The following is a 23,699-nucleotide window of genomic DNA, read 5'->3' as shown; positions in this document are numbered from 1 at the left end:
TTTTATGTTTCAAAGACAGATTTATGAACTGTAGAATGAGTGCTCCAAGTTGTAGTGCAATATAGGGATTTGGGTTTTTCTCTCATTTTTTGGCTAACAGACACCAGAGTGGGACGCGGGATGATTCAGTCGAGGAAAGCTCTTGGTGACACACTTTTCCTGCCTCACTGTTATTTTATGTCCAGCTCTTTCCCTCCCTCTCTCTTGCTTTGCCAAAGCAGAGATGCTGCTAGGTGATGGAGTGCTCCAGTGTTAATGTGACATCCATTCTGTGACCGGTACTCCATGACAGGAACACAGAAACACTCTCACAGTTTTACAAATGTGCTGTAATTCACTGTTTCTGCCACAAATCACCAAAAGAGAAAAATGAGAAGACTGTTGGGGGGAAAAAATGGAAAAAGGAGTAAAAGATAAGAGGACAAGAAAAGAGGAGATAGAGGGAGGAAGTGTCCTCACTCCCTTCATCCTCTACCCTCCTGTCATCACACCAGAATGAGGGTCTTATCTTTGAGAGGTACTTCAACACAACATGCCCACAGACAGAGCTGACTGTGTGAAGACATGCACACCATACAGGATGAAAGAACACACAAACACAGAGAAGAGGCTGCCATGCAGGGGAGTGGAGGCAGATTACAGGATCAGTGGAGAAACACAGATCAAAACGCAGCAGAACTATCAGCGCCTTTACAGAAGAGAAGAACAACAGGCCAAACGAGGAGCGAACAATGCCGGGCCATCAATCATGTAGCTCCTGTCAGCTAATAAAACAGCCTGTGTGATCACAGTTTCAGGTCAACAGGGGTCGGCCGGCCCTGCGGGGCTCCAGCAGGGGCTGACGTGGTGGATGCGGCCCTTATCTGAGCACCGCGTTACAAAAGAACACAAGCTCCCCTTCAAACTCCTCCCTGCTGGCATTCACAAAGTTTTTCAACAACAACCTTCCCAGCACTCCCTCACACCCACACTGTGAGAAACTGCTACGAGAAAGCAAAACTCTGCAGTAGACAGTTTTGTAACATCAATGTGTCCAGTGGTAACACCTGTATTAAACTAGAGCTGCAACTAACGATACTTTTTATTATAGAATAATCTACTAATTATTTTCTTGATGAATCAATTGCTCTGTAATTTACCAGTAAATAGTTAATTTCCTTGAGCCCAAGTTTCTTGTTTTGTCTAACCAACAGTCCAAACCCCAAAAATATTCAATGTGCGATCAAAGAGGACTAAAAAAACAGCAAATATTCACATGAAAAGCTGAAACCAGTGTTATTTTTGGCATTTTTGCTTAGAACTTGCTTAAACAATTAATCAATCACCAAAATTGTTACTTACTGATTTTTTTGTTGATCGACTTATCTGTTTTTTGGCTTTTTGTTTCAGCTCTAAACATTCAAAACTAAACATTCTGACCTAAATACCTAACGAAACAGTGTTATTCAAATCATGAAAGCAGGGCTGCAGCCAACCGCAAATAATTAATTCTTTTCCTTTGATTAATCAAATCAACAAAATTGTGGAAAATATCTCCAGCGCCCAAGTCGACACCTTCAAATTAGTTGTTTTGTTCAAGAAAAAGTCCAAAACTTTTAAAGTTCAAAAGATATTCAATTTAAAACGATATGTAAAACTAAAAAAAAAGCAGCAAATCTTCACTTCATTGGAAAAGATGGAAATAGCAATTGTTTGGAATTTTAGCTTGCCAATTGAAATAAATGATTTATTACCAAAAACATTTCTTTTGTTGTTTGTCTAATTGAATAATCGACTCACAGCTTCAGCACTACATGAAAAATACACGAACACATATAACAAAATGATAAATGCTGCCTATTACGAGTTTTTAATTACTTGCATGAGAAAAATAATTCAGCCATAGGACAGAAGTGGATACTTGGGATTTTGCAGGGGCGTGTGCAGACCACATATCAAAATATCTAAGTATCATAAAGCAGTTCACATATTGTGAGACATTTAAAGAGTCTTGGGCAGAGCTAAAATAATATTTAGGTTCTGATGCTGTGCGCTCAACCAGATGGAATAAAAATGACTCATTTAAATAATCATTAATTTGTCGTTAAATAGTTTGGTGTTTTCAATAATAATCACATCAGCACATTATTAATCATCATTTAAACATAATTTTGTTATTTCAGTAATTATGTCATCATTACACCAGTATAAATGTAATTTAGGGGTTGAAGGGTAATGTTTCGACATTCAGTGAGGTGAAGATAAAGATTCATTATGAAGTTTCATAAAGCTTACAGAGAGTCTCAAGGGAGGAGAGACTCATGTTGTACAGAGCCTTTTTTGTCTTTTCGGGTCTAAATCACATTCAGGCGAGACCCCCCATGGTCAGCTTGGCGTAATTTATCGGAGCGGTCCCGGTCACAGCAGCCGGTGGCGACATGCCGAGCTCCCTGCTCCAGAGATTAACACTCCTCGGTCAGATGGAGCGGAGCACTCTGACACATACATACAGAGATAAAACATCTGGCCTGTCTCAACTAAATATGTCTTCCATGTGTGTGTATGTTTGTAGTGTCTGTCTGTCTAGAGCATACGTGTGTGTGTGTGTGTGTGTGTGTGTGTGTATGTGTATGTAGTGCAAACATGATGTGTGTATGCTCTCTGTCCTCTCCTCTCCTTCGCGGATACCTGGCAGTGTGAGCTGCGCTTTGGAGTCGACATGGAGGTCTTGGCTGAGGATGCCCTGATCTCTCAAGGCATTTAGTGCTGCAGTAAAAATGGATGGATGTCCCACTGTCTGACTCCAGGCCTAAAAAATGTCTGAAGTATATGAATGTGTGGCACTTTCTCCATAAAGATATGGAGAAAGTGCATGTGAGGGAAAACGAGGGCTCCACCTCTCACAGTAGTGGAGGAGGTTAAAATACAGAGCAGCAGCTTATTAAGGATTTCAAGATGCAGTGGTCAACCAACACCATCAGTGGAAGCTATTATGAGCTCTTAATCCTCTTACTCAGGCTCTATCTTCTGTTATTTAATGTGTTTTAATTGACTCATAAAAGTGACTATTGAGAGGTTAAGTTCCAGCATCTACACACGAAATATAAGTAGCAACTGTGCTCATTTGGTGGGCTCTTTGAATGTTAAACTACTTATGAGAGCCATAAAAATCAGTGACAATTTAGGGCAAATCAACCTTTAAAACTCATTACACACCCATCTGCATAAAACTATACACCAGACCCCTATAAAAAAGTTAAGTTTAAATCTTTATGAAAGCTTTAGGATTACATATGACATCACTCTGCGGTGAGATGATAAGACTCCGGGACAAGTGGAAAATAAAAGTAATTTTATACTGTTTTAACATGCCTCCCTATTTCTGTGCGGGTTTGAGGGCGAAAACTCATAGAGTGCAAAGAGTTATCGTGATTCACACATGAGATGCAGCCATCGAGCCTCAGGGCTCATTTCAAAGTTCACGGATAATCCCTCTATCTGTGCAGTGGCAGACTCATACTGTATGCAGACTTACTTTCTGTGTCTCCAACAGCTTTGTGAAACCATTGACCTTATTCACACCGTGGCTAACAGTCAGGGTAAAAGACTTCACTGGAGGACTGGTGAGATGAGCATACTGTACATTTACACCTCGTCCCCAGGAACGGTGCCAAGCTGTGAGGGGATTTTAACATAGTGGCCACAGTAGGTAAATCATGTGATGCCCACTGGCCCAAAAATGATTCCTCTCATACTCAACAATAACAAAAAGCAGCTGTAAAACAATGAAAACATTTTCAGAGCGCAGCAAACACTCCAACATACACAGACATGATCATCATTGGTCCCAAATCCCTCACCAAAACCACTCACAACTTCTGCCTCACCAATGATAACTCCACTCTGTCTCCCTTCCCACACATCCGCAACTTTGGAGTAATTTTGGACAGCAACCTCTCCTTCTTTACAGCATATCATCCAAAGTCCTAAATAAACTCCAGTACATCACACTGGCTCCCTGTCCCACAACGAATCCACTTCAAAGTCCTTCTCCTCACTCACAAAGCCCTCTGTAACCCCTCATACCTTACCGACCTGCTCCACCACCACACTCTCTCCCACACCCTCCGCTCCTCTGATGCCAACTTTCTGTCTCTACCACTCAGGACCGAGCCCAGGACCTGGGATGACATAGCCTTCTCCGTAGCTGGCCCCTCCCTCTGGAACTCTCTCCCGAAACACATCCGAGGCTGCACCGATCTGTCCATGTTCAAATCATTAATAAAAACTCACCTTTCAGAGCTACTTTTAATGTGTGATTAATGTTGTGTGTTATATACTTTTAGTGTGTTGTCTTCTATGATCATTTTAAATCATGTAAAGTGTCTTTGAGTACCCTGGAAAGCGCTCTATAAATAAAATGTATTATTATTATTATAAATTTGTATCATCAGATTTGGAGCCATTTGGTCCAAAAAAGAGAAAAAAGTATTCACAAGCTGAATCCGTCAAATATTTTGGTGCCATTCACATATGTGGGGAGTCATAAGGAAGTCAGCCCTGTCGACCAAAGAAGGACACTTAAGTTCCTGCTCTATAGGGCCAAAAATGTGGAAGCCTGAAAAAGTTTTTGACATATGTGCCTGGCATGCAGTTTTCATTGGAATGAGTGAGTGGCCATATTGGGACACAATACACAGTCCTCTTGATGCACCCATGATTGAGACACATCACCTCTTAAAAAAGGTCAGTTCATCCAAATTACAAAAAACAAAAAACGGTTGATAAAACATTTTACATGTAATTTTTTGTACACTGTAAGCATGAAGTGGTATCTGAAATGTCTTATAACAAACCCCTAATCTGCAGGGTTAGATACCACTAGTGCTAAGAAGAAGAAATATGTCTTTTTTTTAATTTAGGTGTAGTGACTCTTTAAGTCAATATGTCAGACAGATCTAACAGTTAGATTCCAATCTAAGAACCAACAACAGTAAAGTTAATTCATTTCTGAACTTTTAGATATCTTGAACAGACTTGACTAGAAATAATGACCTAAAATATTAAAGCTGCTCTGATCAATATTTTTATACTAACAATGGATTTAATGACCATGTGTAATGTGATGACTACACCACTCTTCCATCTCTCTCAGCTCTACAAAGCTTCACAGCTCTGCTGTTTTAGTTTCGTCTCATTGCTCTCAATTTTGTTTCCAGTTGCAATGGCTGCTGTCTGACTGGTAATTACACTAGAAGCAGTGACAGCTACATCACAGCTAATTGCTAACATCAACCAATTAGGCACAATACAGCTGCTCTTTTTCTTTCCTTTATACAAGTCCGCAACTGTAACTGGGATACTGAAACATTTTGCAAGAGAAATGGAGACAACTCCCCACAAAGGTTCAATGATGTTTAGATTTGATGAGAGTCTCATGGAAGACTTCCTGGCGTTCATTAAAACACACAAATCAGCAACGTCTCTGGGGGCAATTTCATCTTGGAGTAAGACAGGAAAAGACCATGCTCCTAGTCCTCTATAAAGGCCACATATTCCTTGGCCCACTGTACCACATGATACCACTTCTATTTACACATCTACACCTTTCATCAGCAATTTTACACTAATGCTGCGTTTACATGGATTCAGGCAGACGGCAGACAGACAACACCTTCTGTACGGCATCGGGAAAAACAAACAAACAGTCCAACTGAATGGCAGGACGGCAAAAAGAAACACGCATGACGATATGTTGCTATGGTGATGTCATTGTTTACAAAGAATGGAATAAAATATATTAAATACAATTATTTGTGTCTATTATTTTATGTAATTATTCTAGTAATGCATGTAGCTATAAAATGCAGTTTTCTCTTAATGTTAAGGTAGGTCATTCATTCATTTCCAACATGGATAGTCAAAGGAGAAATGCACTTGGTGTATCCCTTAAAATTATTAGCTTCTCGTTGTCCAGTTTTCTCCTTTTGTGAGGGAGCTACGTAACATCCGGTTGTAAATTCAATGGCGGAGGATGGCAATAAAAATATTTTAACTTTTGACAACTTTTGACGTGTACTGTTGCCAGTATTCTCTGTCGGCTTCACCTAATTTTACTGTCCTGCTCTCGTCCAATAAAATGATATCCGGTTCGCTACTGTCTACTGTCTGCCTGAATCCATGTGAACGCAGCATAACTTTCATTCAAACAACATTAGTAGAAGAAGCGAGTGAAAGCAAACTGCTGATGTTAGCCATCCACGCTCAGATCGATCCTTCAGGCACTTCCAGAGAGGAGGGCAGCTGCTTGTTGCTGACAGAAGCTGCCTCCGTCTGACTGAGAACCTCCTGAAAAGCTCCAGCACACTCAGCTGCACTTTTGGAACAAAAAAAGTGAACTGGCGGTAGCTCAGGCTAAGGTTTCTGCACTGTCAGGTGCAGCCAGGGGAAAGGAATTCCAGCTTGGCGAAAAGAGCTGCACTGATGGATGAATGATCCTGAGCAGTGTTTGTAATTCATCTCCCAGCGTGACCTCTCCTGTCCCTATGCGGATCTGAGAGTGTGTGAGGCCTCCATCACAATTACACGTCCGCAGTGAAAGCATTAATCCGAGACTTAAACTCGACTGTCACTCACAGTGACCTCCGGAGTCTCTGTATGTCTGGCAAGTATCCATGCTGGCCTCGGTGATCAGTCTAACAGTGAAAATGAAGAATCATCAGCAGAACAGAGGACAGAGAAACCATGACAATAAAGAAAAAAGTGTTTCCTTGGAGATCTCAGGCAACCATCTTCCTAAATGTTAAGGTACTTCTGTAGTGCTCCCTTTGGCTTTAATCATTCTTTTGATTTGCTGACACTAAGGCGCTAAAAAGGGACACATTGTACTCTCTTAGCATGACCAGTTCACAACATACAGTTCTGAAGTGTCTGAAGGAATTTAAGACTGACACCGAATGAGTGTGTGAAGATATTTCCTATGATAGTCTTGATACTAGTGCTGCCACTTGAGGAACAATACTTGCCATTCTTCTGCAGGAAAGCACAAACCCTGCACCCCTCAATTCTCTGCACTTTCACCCCTTTGGCGTCCCTTTGGCTACCCACCCACACCCAGGAGGGTAGTGGTGTATGCACTGTAGGAGGGTCAGATAGACCATGCAAAGACAAGGGAGCCTCAAATCTAATTTTATGAAAAGATAAATGACCTCAAAGGAACACTGTGGTTATGGCTCGTAGAGAATCATCATGGTTATTACTTCAGTCTGTTCTTTTTCCTTTTAACAGTAACATGAACAGGCCTTTCCAGTTAAGAAAGCCCCTCCATTTCCCCTTCTCTCCTTCTCCCTTATATTTTTCCTTCGCTTGGCTAAAGACAACAGTGCCATCCCATTTCGTTGCTTGTAACAACAAGAGAGGAAGAAAAACACATCCTCTTTTCCTTTCTCACTTTCTACCTGGCAGCACTTGAGGAAACGTGTCCCCCTGGAGCTCTGCCACCCTTTCACTAGTACAGCCATTCTCCTTTTACATACTCGTCTCTTTCTCCATCTAGGAGAGACGGGATAGATTATCCACCCCCCCCACCCCCCCCATTTGAGCAAAGCCAGAGGGAAGAGAGAGGGGGTGAGAGCTGAGCTCGGACTTTCAGAACAAACTGTAATTCTCTGCTTTGTCTCGGGGTCGAGAACCCATCTGGCCGCAGATTTAGTATCTCCGCTTCAATAGGTCTCTGTTTACTCGAGTGGCTAGGTTTACACAGGCAAACTGAGGGGTTCATATAAAACGCATAAACTGAGAATAATCCTTTTGGTCTTTTGTAAATAGGATGTAATGATGGGGGATGTCCAAAGAGGGTAACCATTTTCAAAAGACTTAGAGGGGCCAATTTGTGTGCAGGCAGTGGTTCAGTACCAGATTCTCTGCACTGTGTAACTGTGGTTTCTGACATATTAGTATCAGCATTTACCAAACTTCAGATAGACACTGATATAATACTGCTTCTAATTTTGGTATTCAGGCAATTTATACAAATGAGAAAAACTACAAATATGTAACCGCTGGCGCACCCCAGTAGCCTACTGGTTAAGACGCATGCCATATAACCACAACATCCGCGGTTTGAATCCAACTGCAGAACTTTGCAAGTCACCCCCATCACTCTCTCCCTTCAATTCCTGTCATCTCTCCACTATCCCTATTATAAAGGCATAAAATGCCCCTCCCCCAGCCAAATATAAAAAAATTATATTTCTGGATGTTTTTATTTATAGTACCTTACTGTAGCAGGTATAGACATATTTTAGTCTGTTAAATGGTTACGGCGTAGCAAGAGAATCTGTGCATGTAGCCTCCAAAAGCTACCACCTCCTCAAAAATGTAACTCCACGTCTGAGCTACAGCCAGAAGAACTGCAATTGGTCGGCTTGCTTGTATTTTCTCCTACATGTTTCTGATACCAGTAGAGACAAATTAGAGAACACAACATCATATCTCATATATTACATCTTAGATATTTCTCTTCTGCAATTCTTGTTACTAATACACCAATACTGACATATCACTAATACTGCAGTATGGGTTTGGCCGATTTATCAGTTTAGTTCGAGCAATAGTTTCCTTCTCAGTTGCGAGACGTTAGAAATCTTTTCATGGCTGCACCGTATTGTTGCAGTCACAGGTTGTCAGTCGTCATTTTTGATTGGTTGATTTCAAGAAGCAGGCTCTCACATAATAAGAGCCTCTCTGAGGGCAGACGCCAGAAGCAAGCGTAGAGGAAGTGGAGAGAGAGTAGACGCCAGAGGAGAGTGTAGAGGAAGTGGAAAGAGTAGAGACAGAAAAGCGTGAGAGTGCTTCTCATGATAACCCTCGTTGCTGAAGTATTTTGGTCTAGTTTCTGTCTGTGTATATTTGGTAACCTAAATGAACTGAAACTAACACTGAGTTCAGAGCATAGCTGGCATCAGGGGAAGAGTGGAGCGACTGCAGGAAGCAGGCCGAGCTATAAAGGAATATACAGCAGTTGCCGTGGTGATATCAAGGAGTGAAATCCAACTATGTGGCACGAGTATAATATAACACAAACAGCGAGACTTCCATTGATCTACAGCACTGGAACATTAAAAACTTGTGTATTTGGTTATTTTGAGTGTTTTATGTGCTACATGGTGTCTCCACAGAGCTGACCTGGTCTCATGGGGCCACATGTGGTTCCCATCAGGTGAGACGCAACCCTTCAGGAAGACAATATGGAGGGCAGCCAAGAGAAATACTACGCACATGACATCATCCTCTGTCCCTCATTCCTTCACCCACATTCGGTGATAGCAGCGGATAGAGCTCTAACTCCGGCACAGTAGCAGTGATTTGCGGCCCTGTCAGGCCATCTGTCATAGAGCAAACATGCGGCTGATATATGAAACAGAATGAGACAGTGAGCGTGTGTCTGCGTCCTGTATCAAGTTTATTGATTACTGCGACTCAGCAAGCGTGACCCAAGTCGTTTAATTTTAGTGTGAGTCACATGTCTGTCTGTGCATACAAACTTGATATATGTGTCTGTGCTCATGAGAGCAGGTGTTTTTGGTGCCTTAAATATGTCTGCATGTGTGTGTTTGTTTGCTGCCAGGCCCTCACTGTGAGCTCAGCATGTATGAGTGAGAGAGCCATAAACACCTGAGGAAGCAAGAACACACAGACACCCTCTCCGGACTGTATTTATGGTCCTGATTGAGGTGGGGGAGGGGGAGTTGTCATGCACGGCTCGACTCAACGTTCTGGTTGTGGCGAGGGTCCAACCAAAACACCGGGGCTGTTAAAGCCCCCCCTGGATGAGTCTCAGGGGGCAGTGGAGCGGGCGGAATGCAGGCCTGGGTTTAGAGGTTCAGGGGTACGTCCTGTTGTTAATGAGCTCACCCCGCTGGGCCTCTCTGGCCCTGAGCCCCCGACACTGCCTCACCAGCCGCACCAGCACCGCCGCAACGACATCCTCCTGCCGCAAAGACTGGAGCCGGACCACTGAAGCATACCACACTTCCTGAAAAATATGCACATCACTAAGCTCCCCTGAGATGATCTGAACAAGATGTGTGTCTCCCACTGCACAAGAAAAAGGTGAAAGAAAGTGCCAAAATGCTCCGTGCAGTGCTGTGCTGTTGAAGCGTACATGCGTGCCTGTGCTGGCCAATGTCTGTGTGTGTGGATTTTAAGAGGAGTCCCAGAGATGTGACCCCAGGCGATGCAAGACAGCAAAGGAGATGGAAGCTCTTTCCTAAATGATGCATGTCTTACATGCTCTATTAGTGCGGGGTAAACAGTACTCTGCTCCCATAAAATATGCAGACTTTCTGTGAAGCACTGCAGTACTGAAGAGGGTTTTAAATGTAACATGTGGCAGGGAATGTTTTTCTATAGTATGTAGCATATTTTATATTCAAAGGCAATAATTTACATACTGCAATAAAAGCATTAAATAAGACATGAAACCACATTTTACAAGCATGAGAATAATTTTAAGAGATACAAAAAGAGACGAATAGAAGGGAGTTCATGGTATAAGTGCAGGGTGGATAATGATGAATGCTGAAGGTTGACAGACTTGTACTGTACATAATTTTCCCTCGCCAGGTGCACAATAATTACTGTATTTATATGACAATTAAGCACTTTTGTATAATATACAATCAATAATTCTAAAAACTTCTAAATGTTTGATGCTTTTCGACATGCCATAATGTCAGGTTTTTCTGCATAACAGTGAAATAGTACATTAAATATGTATAACAGAACACTGGAGCTGCCATAAAATGATCTAATCATATTTTTTGTGGAAATTACGGCACAGACGTGTATGGATTCACATACATTGCATACGCAGTTCTGGGTGCCCCACAGTCTGGATTTGAAAGTATGATCTAATAATAATAATTCTGGAGTCTTTGTACAATTATTTGATTTTTGGCACCTGGCACAGCTGTCCTGCACAAACATTGACATATGCCTTATAGATTTCTTTCTTGTAGAAATAGATTTCTCATAGTTCTCATGTTCTTGACAGTAAAGCTTGTACAGGTTAATGTAAAGTCCCACTTTTGCCAGCCATGTACAACTTCAGCTTCATATATCAAACATCTGATCTCAAAATACATGTTCTGTTATCCTCCACTCTTCCTTCTTCTAGCCAATCAAGTGAGGTCATCTCTCTTTAGTCAAGACTATTGGCTGCTCAAGGGGTTATGCCTGCTCCTCTGTCAGGTTTGAGCTCTGAAAGCCAACCAGGCATGTCTCTAATTACACCTCCTGAGTACTGGTGCAATTCATCCAAACGTCCTCTCCGCTCTCGTCCTCAGTCCAGAACTAATCACAACCATCAGCACCACTCCCCTCATCCCCGTTGAGCACCAGATCGACCACATGAGCAAATGGAAATATATGCAAAGATCAAGCTCAAAAATAGAGCTCAAAAGTCAGACCGGGGCAATGACTTTTAAATTCTGCATGAGGAGGAGCTGTATCCAAACGTTTAGTGGCTGGGAAACTGAGACCGAATTGAAGGGGGGGATGTTTGGGAGGTCTGTGATACAAGAGGCCATAAATGATGTCACCACAACACACCACAGCAAGATCTCTGTGATGTGGTGCTCTGTTTGTGGTTTAGTATACATGGGAGTGGAGGAGGTTTGAAGGTCGGCTTCATAAAATCCCCACCCACTGAGGCACAACACTTGAGGCTCTCTTATGTGGTGTTTTGTATGTTTATGAACTCAAAACAGTGGCAAATGAGCATCTACATCATCAAGACTACTGGGAATGTACAAAAAACCACAGACTGATATGGTGTAAGAGAAATATATCTAACTGAAAAGTAACATTTTTTATTGTATTTTTTTGTGGTCAGGAATGTAGATATAACCAGGGAGTGGTTGCAAAATGTGATGATGGTAAGAAAGCAGATTTCACAGGACTCTGATATTATAAAGTGAAACAAGAGGATGAAAAGTTTAACTACTTTTAAAGAAAATATGGGAAAATATTGCTGGCGCCATCCTATAAAATGTGAAGATTTGCTGTTTTTCTTTGTCTTAAAAAAAAAGAATATCGTCATTATTTTGGACTTTGTTAGTTGCACCCATTTATAAAAGAAATAGTAAAAGTAAAAGGCTGTAAATAGAAATCCACTGCACAACTTCATGGAGCTAAAAACTAATACAGTGGATTCAAAGCGGATAGGTAACTGGAATCTCAGTCGAGGGATGGTGATTTGCAGTAATACCAGGGTAATGGAAGAGATTATCAGCCTTCCTGATGGGTGGCAGATATAAATTACGTCCATTGAACTCATCACAGCTGTAAGGGACCAAAAGCACCCCGAGCGTACCCGCTCCATCAATGCTGCCATTGTCCCAGCGCTTACATCAAAACGCCAAATATGCTTCATTACTTTCTCAGAGCTCACCTGAAGATAGTAGCGCTGTGTTATACAGTACCTACGTCGTGCCACTCTATACCTTTGAGCTGAGATATGATAAAATGTTGAAGGGCAGGGAGCAGAAAGGGTTAATGCAGCTTTAATGACATCAGTCGCTGAGTAGATCAGATACGAGGGAGTCGAGGTAGATACCACACCTCCACTGGTGAGGGGGATTTAAAAAAGGGCAGGATTTTGAAGGTTTTTCTTTCCTTTATCTTTCCACGTGATAAAAGTTTACCAATTCATTTGGCCTTATCTTGGCCAGCAGGAGACTGTCTTTCTTCTCTCTGCTCCTGATTGCATGACCTGTCAGGCTGTGATTGCGTGATCTGTCATGCTGTAAAGAGCCTGACTGTTTGTGGGTCACTCAGTCAGCACACCAGTCCACTTAAACTACTGGTGAAGGGAAATGCCTTTGCTTTATTGGGGACAGAAGAATACTCCAGCTGCCATGGCGTGTGTGTAAGTGTGTGTGTGTCTATTTTCATCCCTAAAAGTTTTTTGGGTTTTTTTTTTTTGCCCTGCTGACTAGGCCCACTATATTTCTTTCTGACTGCAGGAAAAACAGTTTTCAATGCACTCCCGGGGGAAGTCTTGGGAAATAATAAATAAATCAGTGAGCAGAAGAGGCATTTCCAGTCCAGAAGCCAGATACATAAAACTTAACTCAGATTCAAGGCTAAGTATGTATGAACTTTAAAAAAGATTCAGCTGAAGAATTGCTGTCTTTCTTGAAGTTCACTGCCATTTATTTTAGATTTAAGAACAGACTAAACGTCAGAAGATGCAAGTCAGCAGATGGAGCTAAATCAATAAACAAATGTAGTTCTTCATGTACAGACAAGAAATCAAATAAATAAAACTACCACCATCACTGTGCTTCTCTATTGCCTTCGGCCTAATATCGTAAGCAAACACTAACCATAAAAACAACAAGGGTTATAATTATAATTCTTAGGACTATAATTATTATTATACGGTCTGCAAGCTTTGTGCTGAATGCTCTATAAGTGGTTTGCATGGAACATCGCAGAATAATGTGCCAATCAAAATTATATGATCATAAATATTAGTATATATTCCAATTTAAATACTTGAGCTCTTCTATGAGGTATAATTTGTGGATTTTCTTAAACCTGAAGCACATACCAGCACACACTCTCAGAAAAGGAAGACAGGCCGACAGAAAGAGAGAAAAAACTTCCCTCCACTGTTTGGTTTAGTTTACCTTAGGTTAGCTCTTCAGTACTTTCAGCGGTGTTGTTTGTTAATTAATGACTATTATGACAATTCCCCTGAGAAGAGCAGTATGAGCTGCAAGGACTGGACGCTCCCATGTCTAATTTCAACTAGAGGCCTCAGCCCAGTTTGCCTCGACTTCAGCTGCTTCCAATTTGGGCTCAGCACTTGTGCTGCGCTTGTCGTTTACATAACCATGAATATCAGCTGCTGTGGCCTCTTCTGCACGCTGGCTGCTTCCCGCCTCCCTGTATGCGTTCATGTGTCTTTGTGGATATCCTGGATGTTGGTGTAAAAGCAGCTAAATTTGACATCAAATCTGTTTTTGTGAATGAAATGGGAACAAGAGAGAATAACTTATTTAACACCTGCTATTGCAGACACAGTGGAATCCAACATGTGACTGAAAGAAAGGAGAAGGGCTGAATGAAAAGGTGTTTGGTAAGTGTGATGCTTTTGATAGCACTGCTCTGTGTGGTCTAAGAGGAGTGGGAGTGGAGGTCACCTGCTCTTGTTCAGCTCCCTCCTCCCTGACCTCAGGCTGGGGTCCCTCCACTCACAGCTACTAAAGCAGCTAATCACACTGAACAGCTGCATCCTTCACTGTACAAATCCTCAACACCTCGCTCTCCCACCCACACATTCACTCTGGCAGTCAGACAGACACATATACCGGCATCCACGCACTCTCACTCTCCCTTTGCTAATGGCGAACTGCAGCCGCCTGATGTTTAAAGCGCAGGGTTTAGCGTGTAGGCCTGTGATAAGCCACGCTGAGCTGTGAAAACACAGATTACATTTCTACGGCTTATTACAGACAGCGCGCCTCTGCCTCCCAGCCATACCCGTAATTGCGACCCAAAAACCGCAGCCTCCGCTTGGCTGCGAGATACGGTTTGATGGGGACCCCCGCGGCAGAGCTTTGACAGCCGTGCTAATTCAAGTCTACGTTCCCCCATATGTTCTGCTGCGCGGCAGCCCCCTCCTGCGATAAGCTGCAGCCACATTTCTTTTAAGTGCTTTCCTCTATAAATCTTATCAGGCCCGAGATATCAACTGCTGTCATCCTCACACTTTTAATGTTCAATCAAAATTATCAGAAATAGGGCAAAAGTCCAAAACATCTATGAATTTTACAGTTTTCTGCAACTGCTGAGTCTGCAGTCGGCTTTCACTGCTGCTCTATATGTTGATGCTGACGCAACCTGTATGAGATAGAGTATTTGAGAGCCAGCTCTAATGTAATAATGTGGCTTTTATTAGACACATTTGATATTCTCATATCACAAAATTGCCTCCAAATGAGGTATAATTTTGATATTTGTGTTTGATGTAGCATAAGTTGGAATATCCCATCTGAAAACAAGCATTTACTTACTTGGAATGCCAAAGCCAACCAGGCATACATTAAATCCCTGTTTCTGGCAGGCTATGAAAGTGCCTCCATCTGCAAATACTTAGAGATCTTTTTTTCTCAGGCTCAATCAGAGATAAAGACCATTGTGTTCCAGGTCCAGAAGTAAGACAATATCTCCCAAACCCCATAGAAAACAATTAGGACCCAGTAATTACACCATGGGCCTGGAATTCCAGCCAAGTGCTGAGGTCTGGGTGAGGAAGTAAGAAAAAGAAAGCGAATGTGAAAGGTGCCTGTCTGATGCAGTGTTATTATCCTCTGCTTGCACTCTGATGGAGTGAGTTTGTTTATCAGCCTGGGTGTGACGTAATGTTTTGCTTTCGGAGCCCTCGGTTTGAATGTGATAGGCCAAAAATCATTACAAGCCTGTCTATGACTGGATGACAGCATGGCGTGATCTCTCCCCACAATGTTCTCTCATTTATCTCTGCACTCTGCGCACTGCTGTCTCAGTTTTGGAAACGCATAATCCAAAACTTCAACAGAGACATGTTATCTCTTCTTCAGACTGGACCTGTTGATTTACATATGTTGACCAGTCGACTGGCAGGCAGGGGGGTGAGAATGGATGGACGCAAGAGAAAACAATTCTCTCATCTCCATGCGAAATGTAACCATGTAAATGGCTGTGCTTTCAGCTTATAATGCACTTCCTTTCCTCACTTGCACTTTTAGGCAGCCCCCAACCCCAGAGTTTTGCCAGTACGGACATTGTTGAGATCTACTGTAATGTAGACTGGCCCTGGGAGTCCGACACAGCCGGGGGCTTTTGGGGTGGCCTGGTGAGAGAACTGGGGAGATAAAAGCAGGGCGGCATGATAAATGAGCGGATCATACACATTTTCTACAGTCTGTGAAAAGCAGACAAGCAGCGGAAAACGGATGATGGGAGTGAATGTATATAACCAACGCTGGAATGTCAAGAGATGTCTTTAAAGATACATGTATCCGGAGTTAGCAATTTACGACCGCAGGAACTTTCCCCAGGTACTAAGAACCTTTGGAGGTACACAGTTCCTCAACCTGCATTTCCACTGGGGGGATCAGGGTCTAAGTTAAGTTACAGGGAGATTGTTTTACCCCCCAAAAAGTACCTCTTCGGGGGGTAGTACTTTCCAAAAGTACAGGAACTTTGTAGGGCAGGGTTTGCAGGGATGACTGTCGCTGATTCGTCAAACACACAGAACGTGGCTGCCGTTATGTAAATTAATGTTAAAGTAAAGTAAGGCATTGTTGTCGGCCTCCTGACTCATTTTAAAAAAAGAGCAAGAGGAATAAATAGAGATAGCGTGAGCGAGCTGAGAGCACTAGTGTGCGAGGAGATTGAGCGGCAGTAGAGAGAACAAAGAAGTGAATGAAAGAAATAAAACGTTATTTTCTGATAGTTTCATGGTGGTTATCTTCTAAAGCACAAATAAATAACCATCAAACACTCAACAAATGTACTGTAGAGACAAACATTCTTAGTTTCAGTTTCATTTTCCTTGCCTGCATTTCTCCTTTTCATTCATTCATTACATCCAACTCATGCAGCACTAAATACAAAGAACAGGACAAATATGTTGTTGTTTCCTCGTGTTAATACTGCATCTCTAAATGTTGTCATCAGTTCTTCCTCGGTCTAATTTACATGATCTACCTGGTTCCTCAGATGCAGTGGAAACACAAACAGGGCTGCACCACAGGGACTTCAAAAGTTCCAAATTTAGTCCCTGAGTTTAGTTCCTTGGGTCCAAAGTGCCTGGAACTTTTGCTGGAAATGGGGCTTATGAGATTTATGATATCCGCAGTTGTATGTTTTTTATGTTTTTCCTTGAGAGTAGATTTTGAAAAGTACAGTAGGATGATGTTTGTTATTTTATATTAAAGAGGTGATTCTTTCACTGACTTCTTTTACTTTACCTTCTTTATTTCATCTCAACTCGGTGTCAAACAAGTGCTCACAGACGTCTGAAAATCCACAAAGAAACGCAAGAGATCTGAAAATGGAGCCACACACAGGTATTAAGAGCCTGGATTTGAAACTTGCACCCATTGAACTACCAATGCAGCTTTAACTTCACTTGGCAACACTATGGCAACAGATTAAGCACAATCCGGTCTCCAGCTTTGCCCGTGTGGCAAGCTTTTATTTCTCCTTAAAGCAGCGGCTGAGGAAGACAGCAGCGGGGTATCAAGTTCTGTGCTGGCAAGAGGTTCTGCTCACACGGCAGGGGCAGAACAAAGTGCCGGTGGCCCTGGATAGCATCCATGGTGCCGGAGAGTAACGGCACTGTGAATGGGACCTGTCACTTCCACTCAGTGCCGCCTGTGATCTGAGCCACCCGGAACGACGCTCAGATAAGTGGCTAATCCCAGTATCCCTGCTGGCTCGACAGCCCCCTACTGCCATGACAACCAGAAGGGAATCTCCTCCAGCAACAACTTAATTGGATAATTTCCTCCCTGTTTGATTGTGTGTCACTCCGCTTTTGTTAAGTAAAGTCTGGATTGTCTGACTGTGGGTGTGTTTTTTTGACTTTGAGAGGGGGGAAGGTCTAAATCAAGCATGATACTCAGGCAGTTTTGATATGCGCCACTGTTAGCTCACCTGGGAGTCGGGGCATAGAAGAGAAAAACAGCCTCTGCTCTCAGTGCCACAAAAAAGGGACCACATCAACCACTGTAAACATTTATTGTCCTTTGTGTCACAAAACCTGACGATTTATGTTACACCCAGTCAAGTCCTAGGTCCCAGCACAAACAGACACTCCACCCTTCTCCCCAGACTGCCAAGACATGGGGGCCAATGCCAGGGGAAGTCATTATGCACTGGCAGTGTGTGTGTGTGTGTGTGTGTGTATGTGTGTGTGTGTCTGTGTCTGTGTGTGGTGGGTAGCTACTGTAGTTGAAAAAATGAAAACAGCAGTGTTAGATTGACACTTTTAGAGGATGAAGACTAGGTTCCAGCCAGGCCATAAAACTCAAAACCACACGAAAGAATCAACCCTTACACACTACAATGACTCAATGAGCACATAAAATCTGATTAATAACGTGGAGGTATCTGACTCAGCCTGAGGACGCTGAGGGATCTTATTTCTCAATTTCATTTAGAAGACAGAAGCAGCCTTATGTAAGCTTAATGGAAATCATTCCTGTTTCATATTACCCTTACACGTGTATTAGAAGGCAGATAAGCCAGATGTACGACAGCAATATAAAACAGAGGGATGCCGATTGTGATAAATAAATAAGCTTGAAGAAAGAAAGAAAGAAAGTGATGGAAACAGAGAGATAAAGAGGCAGAAGTCAAACCTGTCCTAGAACTTGTTTCTCTTAACCATTTCTTAGTCGTAGATTGCAATGTTGACCCCCTCCAAGAACCTAATTTTTTCGTTTCTATCAGCTGCTGTATAAACAATGTGTGTATGTATCTGTGACTCCCTATGATCCCTCCTTCTGTCTGGACTTACCTTCTTCACAGGCGGCGCCGCTGAATCCTGGACAGCATTTCCACTCCAGAGAGGTCGCAGTGCGGTACACAATTTTATAAGAAGGTCTGACCACAGTCCTGTAGCTGAAAAACATACACATGTGTATTCAGTATGTAGTAGTTGAACTGCAATATTATTTTTAACTTTTTAATATTTTTTTTTTCCAGGTGAGTGAAAGTAAGAGTTATGAGATGATTGTAAGTGGAGAAGTTGCATCTCTTGTAATAAATTTCCGCCAAAAGGTGACACTAAGAAGAAACAGTTGCTCTTTAAATACACACAACTGACAATAAACCATGATGTAAACTCTGAGAAAAAAACATTTTTCTGCTATTTAACTCCACTCTAGCTAGAAAAGAGATTCTTTAAAAGATGAATTCCATGAAAAAACCAAAACCAACAATGAATTGTCAAATATAGCCTGTGAAGAAATGTTAATATAACTTATTCTCAAATGTCTTAGGCCTCCATTGTTGTCCAAAAACTATGAAAAATCAATTAGTCACACTATTGCACTGGGCATGTTCCTTTATTACCATGAACACACACACTGTAGTTGATTTTGAGTCACTCCCACAAACACTGTCCTGCAGCTGTAAATACACTCACTGGAGCATCAAAAGTGTGGTCACGAATGGGCTTAGGGTTGAGAGCCACAAACAGAGTGGGCATGCCAGAAAAGTAAAAAAACAGACAAAGTCTTATACTTTAAGCTGGATTCTTTTTTCTTTAAAGGATTCACATCTCAGGTGTAAAGCAGTATCAGCAGAGGTAAGGTCTCTTTCACCGTCTCACCTGCCTCCTGTACATCCCTGTGGCCAGCGGCATGTCTGGTAGACTCGCTGCAGGATTGTCCCATTCTGCACCTGGCAAGTCACTGTCTTAGTGACCGTATGAGGGCACCAGTTCCTGAAGGGAGAAAGAGAAACAGAGCGAGTGAAGCACAGGAATGCTGAGTGCAGAACAGAACAAGTATGATCAGCCTTAGTTTGTTGCTACTAAATACAAGAAAATCGCATTTTTAAAGTGAATAATTCAAGGAGGAACAGTGTATTTTTTTTAAACACACCTTCAAACAAGTGCACTCACAAAAGGAAATCAGCCATGCAGTCACGTTCAATACGCTGTTGTCTTCCCGTCGATTCTTCCCTCCCTTCCCCCACCCTTTTGTTTTTAAACTCCTTTATGGTGTTTACATGCTTTTAAATTGGCCACAAGATCTACATTGTGAGCTGTATTTACACTTCCATCTCTCTATCAATACACATCCATTTGCATTCGGCTCTCAGAGGAGGTGAAGTCACACGGCAGGGAATAAAGAGGAAGACAAAGTCCTGTACAGAGATTAGAGGTTTTCAGCAGCTCGTGTTAAGGCTGGGTCATGAGTCCACTCCCTTTCCAGAAAAGCTTCATAAGACATTATCAGAATTGACCAAAGCTGTAAAAGAATTGACCTGCCGGGAAAAAAAAGCTTATGTAAAGGTCAGGGGTTAAGATCTGATAGTGAGTATATGATCACTTAGCAGAGCAGAGAGTCACGTGTACATGCTTACATTCTTCTCAGAGTTATTTCTTACGTCACCAGAAGCAACTTAAGGGTGTTTTTTTTTGCTCAATAAGTAAGGTACAGATATATCATTATACCTCTACTGTCACTCACAGTCACAAAAGTATGTAAAGGATTCCTTTAAGGGGACTGAGAGCTAATTGGTTTGGTTTAATTCTCACCAAGAGCTCAATTACCCCTCTAACAAGAGAATATATCTGATCCTGATAGCACAGAGGCAGTCACAGTATTATAGGTCAGATAAAATGATGATAGAATCATGAAACTGAACGACTCACTTAAGTGTGCCGCTATCTTCCAATAGTTTTACCAACCACACAGATAAGAAAACTCTCAAAAAGCTGGCCTAGGCTTAAAAAGTTTAGTTTCAAAGACCAGTCTAATCTCATCCCTCTACTCTTCGAAACAAAAAAACATGGAGGGGAGGATACCATTCTCTAATATATGGAAAACACACTGAGGCAGTGAAAGCTACCATATGTTACTATTATTTTATTAACAATGAAGTGTACAAATACCCTGATTACCTTCATATGGCTATAGCTGGAGGAAAACATGGAAAACAATTAATATAGCCTGTGTTTACACAATAAATAGATGCATAGAGAGGGGGCTCTATACCCAAACCACAAAGGAGACCGTGTGGCTCGTAGCACAAAACTGCACTTTGTGTGTTCTGTTGCCAGTGTGTTTGCAAGAGTGGGAGGGTATTCCCACCAAAGTCTGTTTGTCAATATGTGAGACCATATGCTTGTGTGTGTGTGTGTGAGAGAGACAGTTTACACTAAAGGAAACCGCCAAAGGCAGAGGATGCGAAGCAGCCCTGAACCAGCTCCCATTAACAATCCCCACATGTTGTGGTGGCCGCACACACAGACCTGTGCCAGCGAGCAGAAACACCTCTGAGAAAGATCTGCATCATCCAATGCTCCTCAGAAATGTTACTTTTTGATATGACTGGGTCTCAACTAACAGTTATTTACATCAGTAATTAATATTTTTTTTCTAATTTATCCTCTAGCATAATTACATTTTGCATTATTTTTTTGAGATAAAGTTATCCAATTACAGTTGAAGTCAAAGACTGCATATTTTAATAATTATTGGGTAAGATAAAGGTAAAAGAAAGTGTGCAAAACTAAGACACAGTGTGTAAAGCAAGAGGAGAATTCATCTGCCACACATGTTATTTAAATACAGACCCACCCTTTATGTATCTCAGCATATCCATCAACCGTTAAGGCTACAAAAATGAACAGGGATCTATATGATTACCCTATGATTGCTTTCCCTTCTCCAGAAAAAAAAGCTCTAATCATCAGTGGAAAATTTTAGACATTGAAGGAGCTGTGGTCAGGTAGAGGGAGGCATGGAGCCGAGGTGGGGGGGGGGGGGGGGGGGGGGCTCCCCACCACTTATCCTCCAGACCCAACAGATAAACATCAGAGTTTCCCAGGCTAAGGGGAGGTTTCACCTGGGAACGGCTAAGATTGTCACCAGGGGGTACGTAGGGGGGGAAGTGGGGGTGAGTTTTATGGTTTCCCTCACTCTCTTTGCATTGCACTTATGCAATTACCAAAGAGGAAACTCCAGCCGCTGCTGCTTCAGTGAAATGTAATAACAAAAGCAGTTGGCATAACAGAGTTAACAATTTCCCAAATGGCTTGACAACCAATGCTTGCATTACCTACATAACTTACTGAAACTCACAGTATTTAATAAGTACAAAGAACAATACTGTCTCCACTGCAGGAAGGGTACGAGGATATACTCCTTTGATGTTTCTTTTGGCCCAGAAGCTTAAAGATAATTGTATTAACTGAGTACAGGTAACAGCATTATCTCCTCTGGGATCAAAAAAGACTAAAGATTAAAAATTGGTCATACTTACAAGCCCTCCAGCTAATAACTCCTCAGTTTGTTGCAGAGACCTATTGCACAATGGTCCATTGATTTTGTGTCTGGTTTTATGGATATTAATGGGCACAGGTGCTTGGTGGACTCAGTCTGTCATTCTAAAATGTTTCATAGTCAACACCTACCTCTTACTGGAGGCGTCCTTGTGTTATGAAATGTGAAACCCACCAGCACCATGCTGTTTCACTGGCAAAAGCACTGAGCAGGTCCTCAGTGAGTATCAGGTCTCTAAGCACACATGGCACACTCAGAATGCTAAATAAATCATCAACCATCTCTTGCAGTCACACACAGCTACAGCTAACAAAGAAATCCACAATTTTATAAGGGACGGAAAAATCACAGCTTTGGCCCATCTGTTCCTCGACGCTGCTGTCGCCAAAGCAGTAAAACATTAGAGGGAAACAAAACCCTTAAATGAATGCAAATGCTGACTGAGAGCACATGAACTTGTCAGAGAAGGCTTACGTGCTGTATTCTTGTTTCTCTGTGTGCCCTAATTTCCACTTGTGCGCTACGCAGCCTGCATCTTTCATGATGACACTACTGAGTTAAGTTAGTACACTTCCAACAGCAGACAGTGCAGGGGAGGAAGAGGCTGGAGTTGAGCCGGTGTGAACTGACAAGAGGGCAAAACGCCGGTCAGACTGAGTGAGAAACGTCCCAGTAACTCCTTTCCATCTACCCGTCCATTCACGTACTGTGGGAGGAGGAGGGCCAACAGCTCAAAGATATGTTTGAGAAATGCAGAAAGATAGAAATCTGAAGGAATTTCTTTAGATTTCTGTCTGTGGGAAAAATACTTGGGGGGAGAACAAAGGACAAAAGACAGATGTGGCAAACGGCCAAGCAGAGGAGGAGAGGAGAGGAGAGGAGAAGAGAGGAGAAGAGAGGAGAGGAGAGGAGAGGAGAAGAGAGGAGAGAAGAAGAGAGGAGAGGAGAAGAGAGGAGACAAGAGGAGAGGAGAGAAGAAGAGAGGAGAGGAGTGGAGTGGAGTGGAGTGGAGAGGGAACAAAGGTCATTTTATCATAAAGGTCATACAAGGCAGCTTCTCATGGGAAAAAGGAAGGAGAAGGAAAGACAATTATGAGGCGGCGTTGGTCCCACAGGATAGGAGAGAGGCGTAAGATAAATGTGGTGCAACAACAAACGACAAAGAGAAAAACAGCGTACAGTTACAGTGACATTAATGAAGAGAGAGGGAGTTGTAATCTGCAGCTGCTGGAAAAACAGAAATAATCAGAGAGGCCAATAAGCAGCAGAATTTTAAAAGATTAAAATGAACAAGAGTTTAGTTCAGTTTGCATTTGAAGAATTAGTAAATGAGAAGTTAATAGGGGTGGTGGAGTTTCATACAGCAGGTTCAAAGCTACCGTTTTTGTTTTCCATGTGCATGTGAGGACAGTGAGGATAAATCAAAGCACCACAGCGAGGCATTGAAGGTCAGGACTAAGTGACTCTTCACAGCAGCTACGGAGGAACGAGAAAAACTCTCATTTGTCTTTGTCTGTTTTGGGCTTTTAGGTCAGGACGCCTACAAGCTTTGAGTGTGTCTCTGCGGATATGAACATCTTTAGGTGTTTGGGTTTGGAAGCAAAAAGGGAATTTCACTCAGTTGAAGAGTTCACTTCTATC

At 42.3% G+C, this 23,699-nt stretch overlaps 1 protein-coding gene across 3 annotated transcripts in view; it reads right to left on the bottom strand.

Annotated features, from left to right (window-relative positions):
* The window catches only part of emid1 (EMI domain containing 1), a 56,604-nt gene that overhangs the window by 29,904 nt on the left and 3,001 nt on the right, over positions 1-23,699 (bottom strand). For all 3 annotated transcript variants that reach the window (XM_067610089.1, XM_067610106.1, XM_067610098.1), the window contains exons 2-3: positions 19,376-19,489; positions 18,560-18,663 (exon numbers count right to left, since the gene is read on the bottom strand). In XM_067610089.1, the coding sequence (XP_067466190.1) occupies positions 18,560-18,663; positions 19,376-19,489 (218 nt within the window). The remainder of the gene's footprint in view (positions 1-18,559; positions 18,664-19,375; positions 19,490-23,699) is intronic.

The sequence above is a fragment of the Thunnus thynnus genome, chromosome 2 (genome assembly GCF_963924715.1).
Source record: "Thunnus thynnus chromosome 2, fThuThy2.1, whole genome shotgun sequence".
Lineage (NCBI taxonomy): Eukaryota > Metazoa > Chordata > Actinopteri > Scombriformes > Scombridae > Thunnus > Thunnus thynnus.
This window is presented reverse-complemented; position numbering and strand designations above follow the sequence as displayed.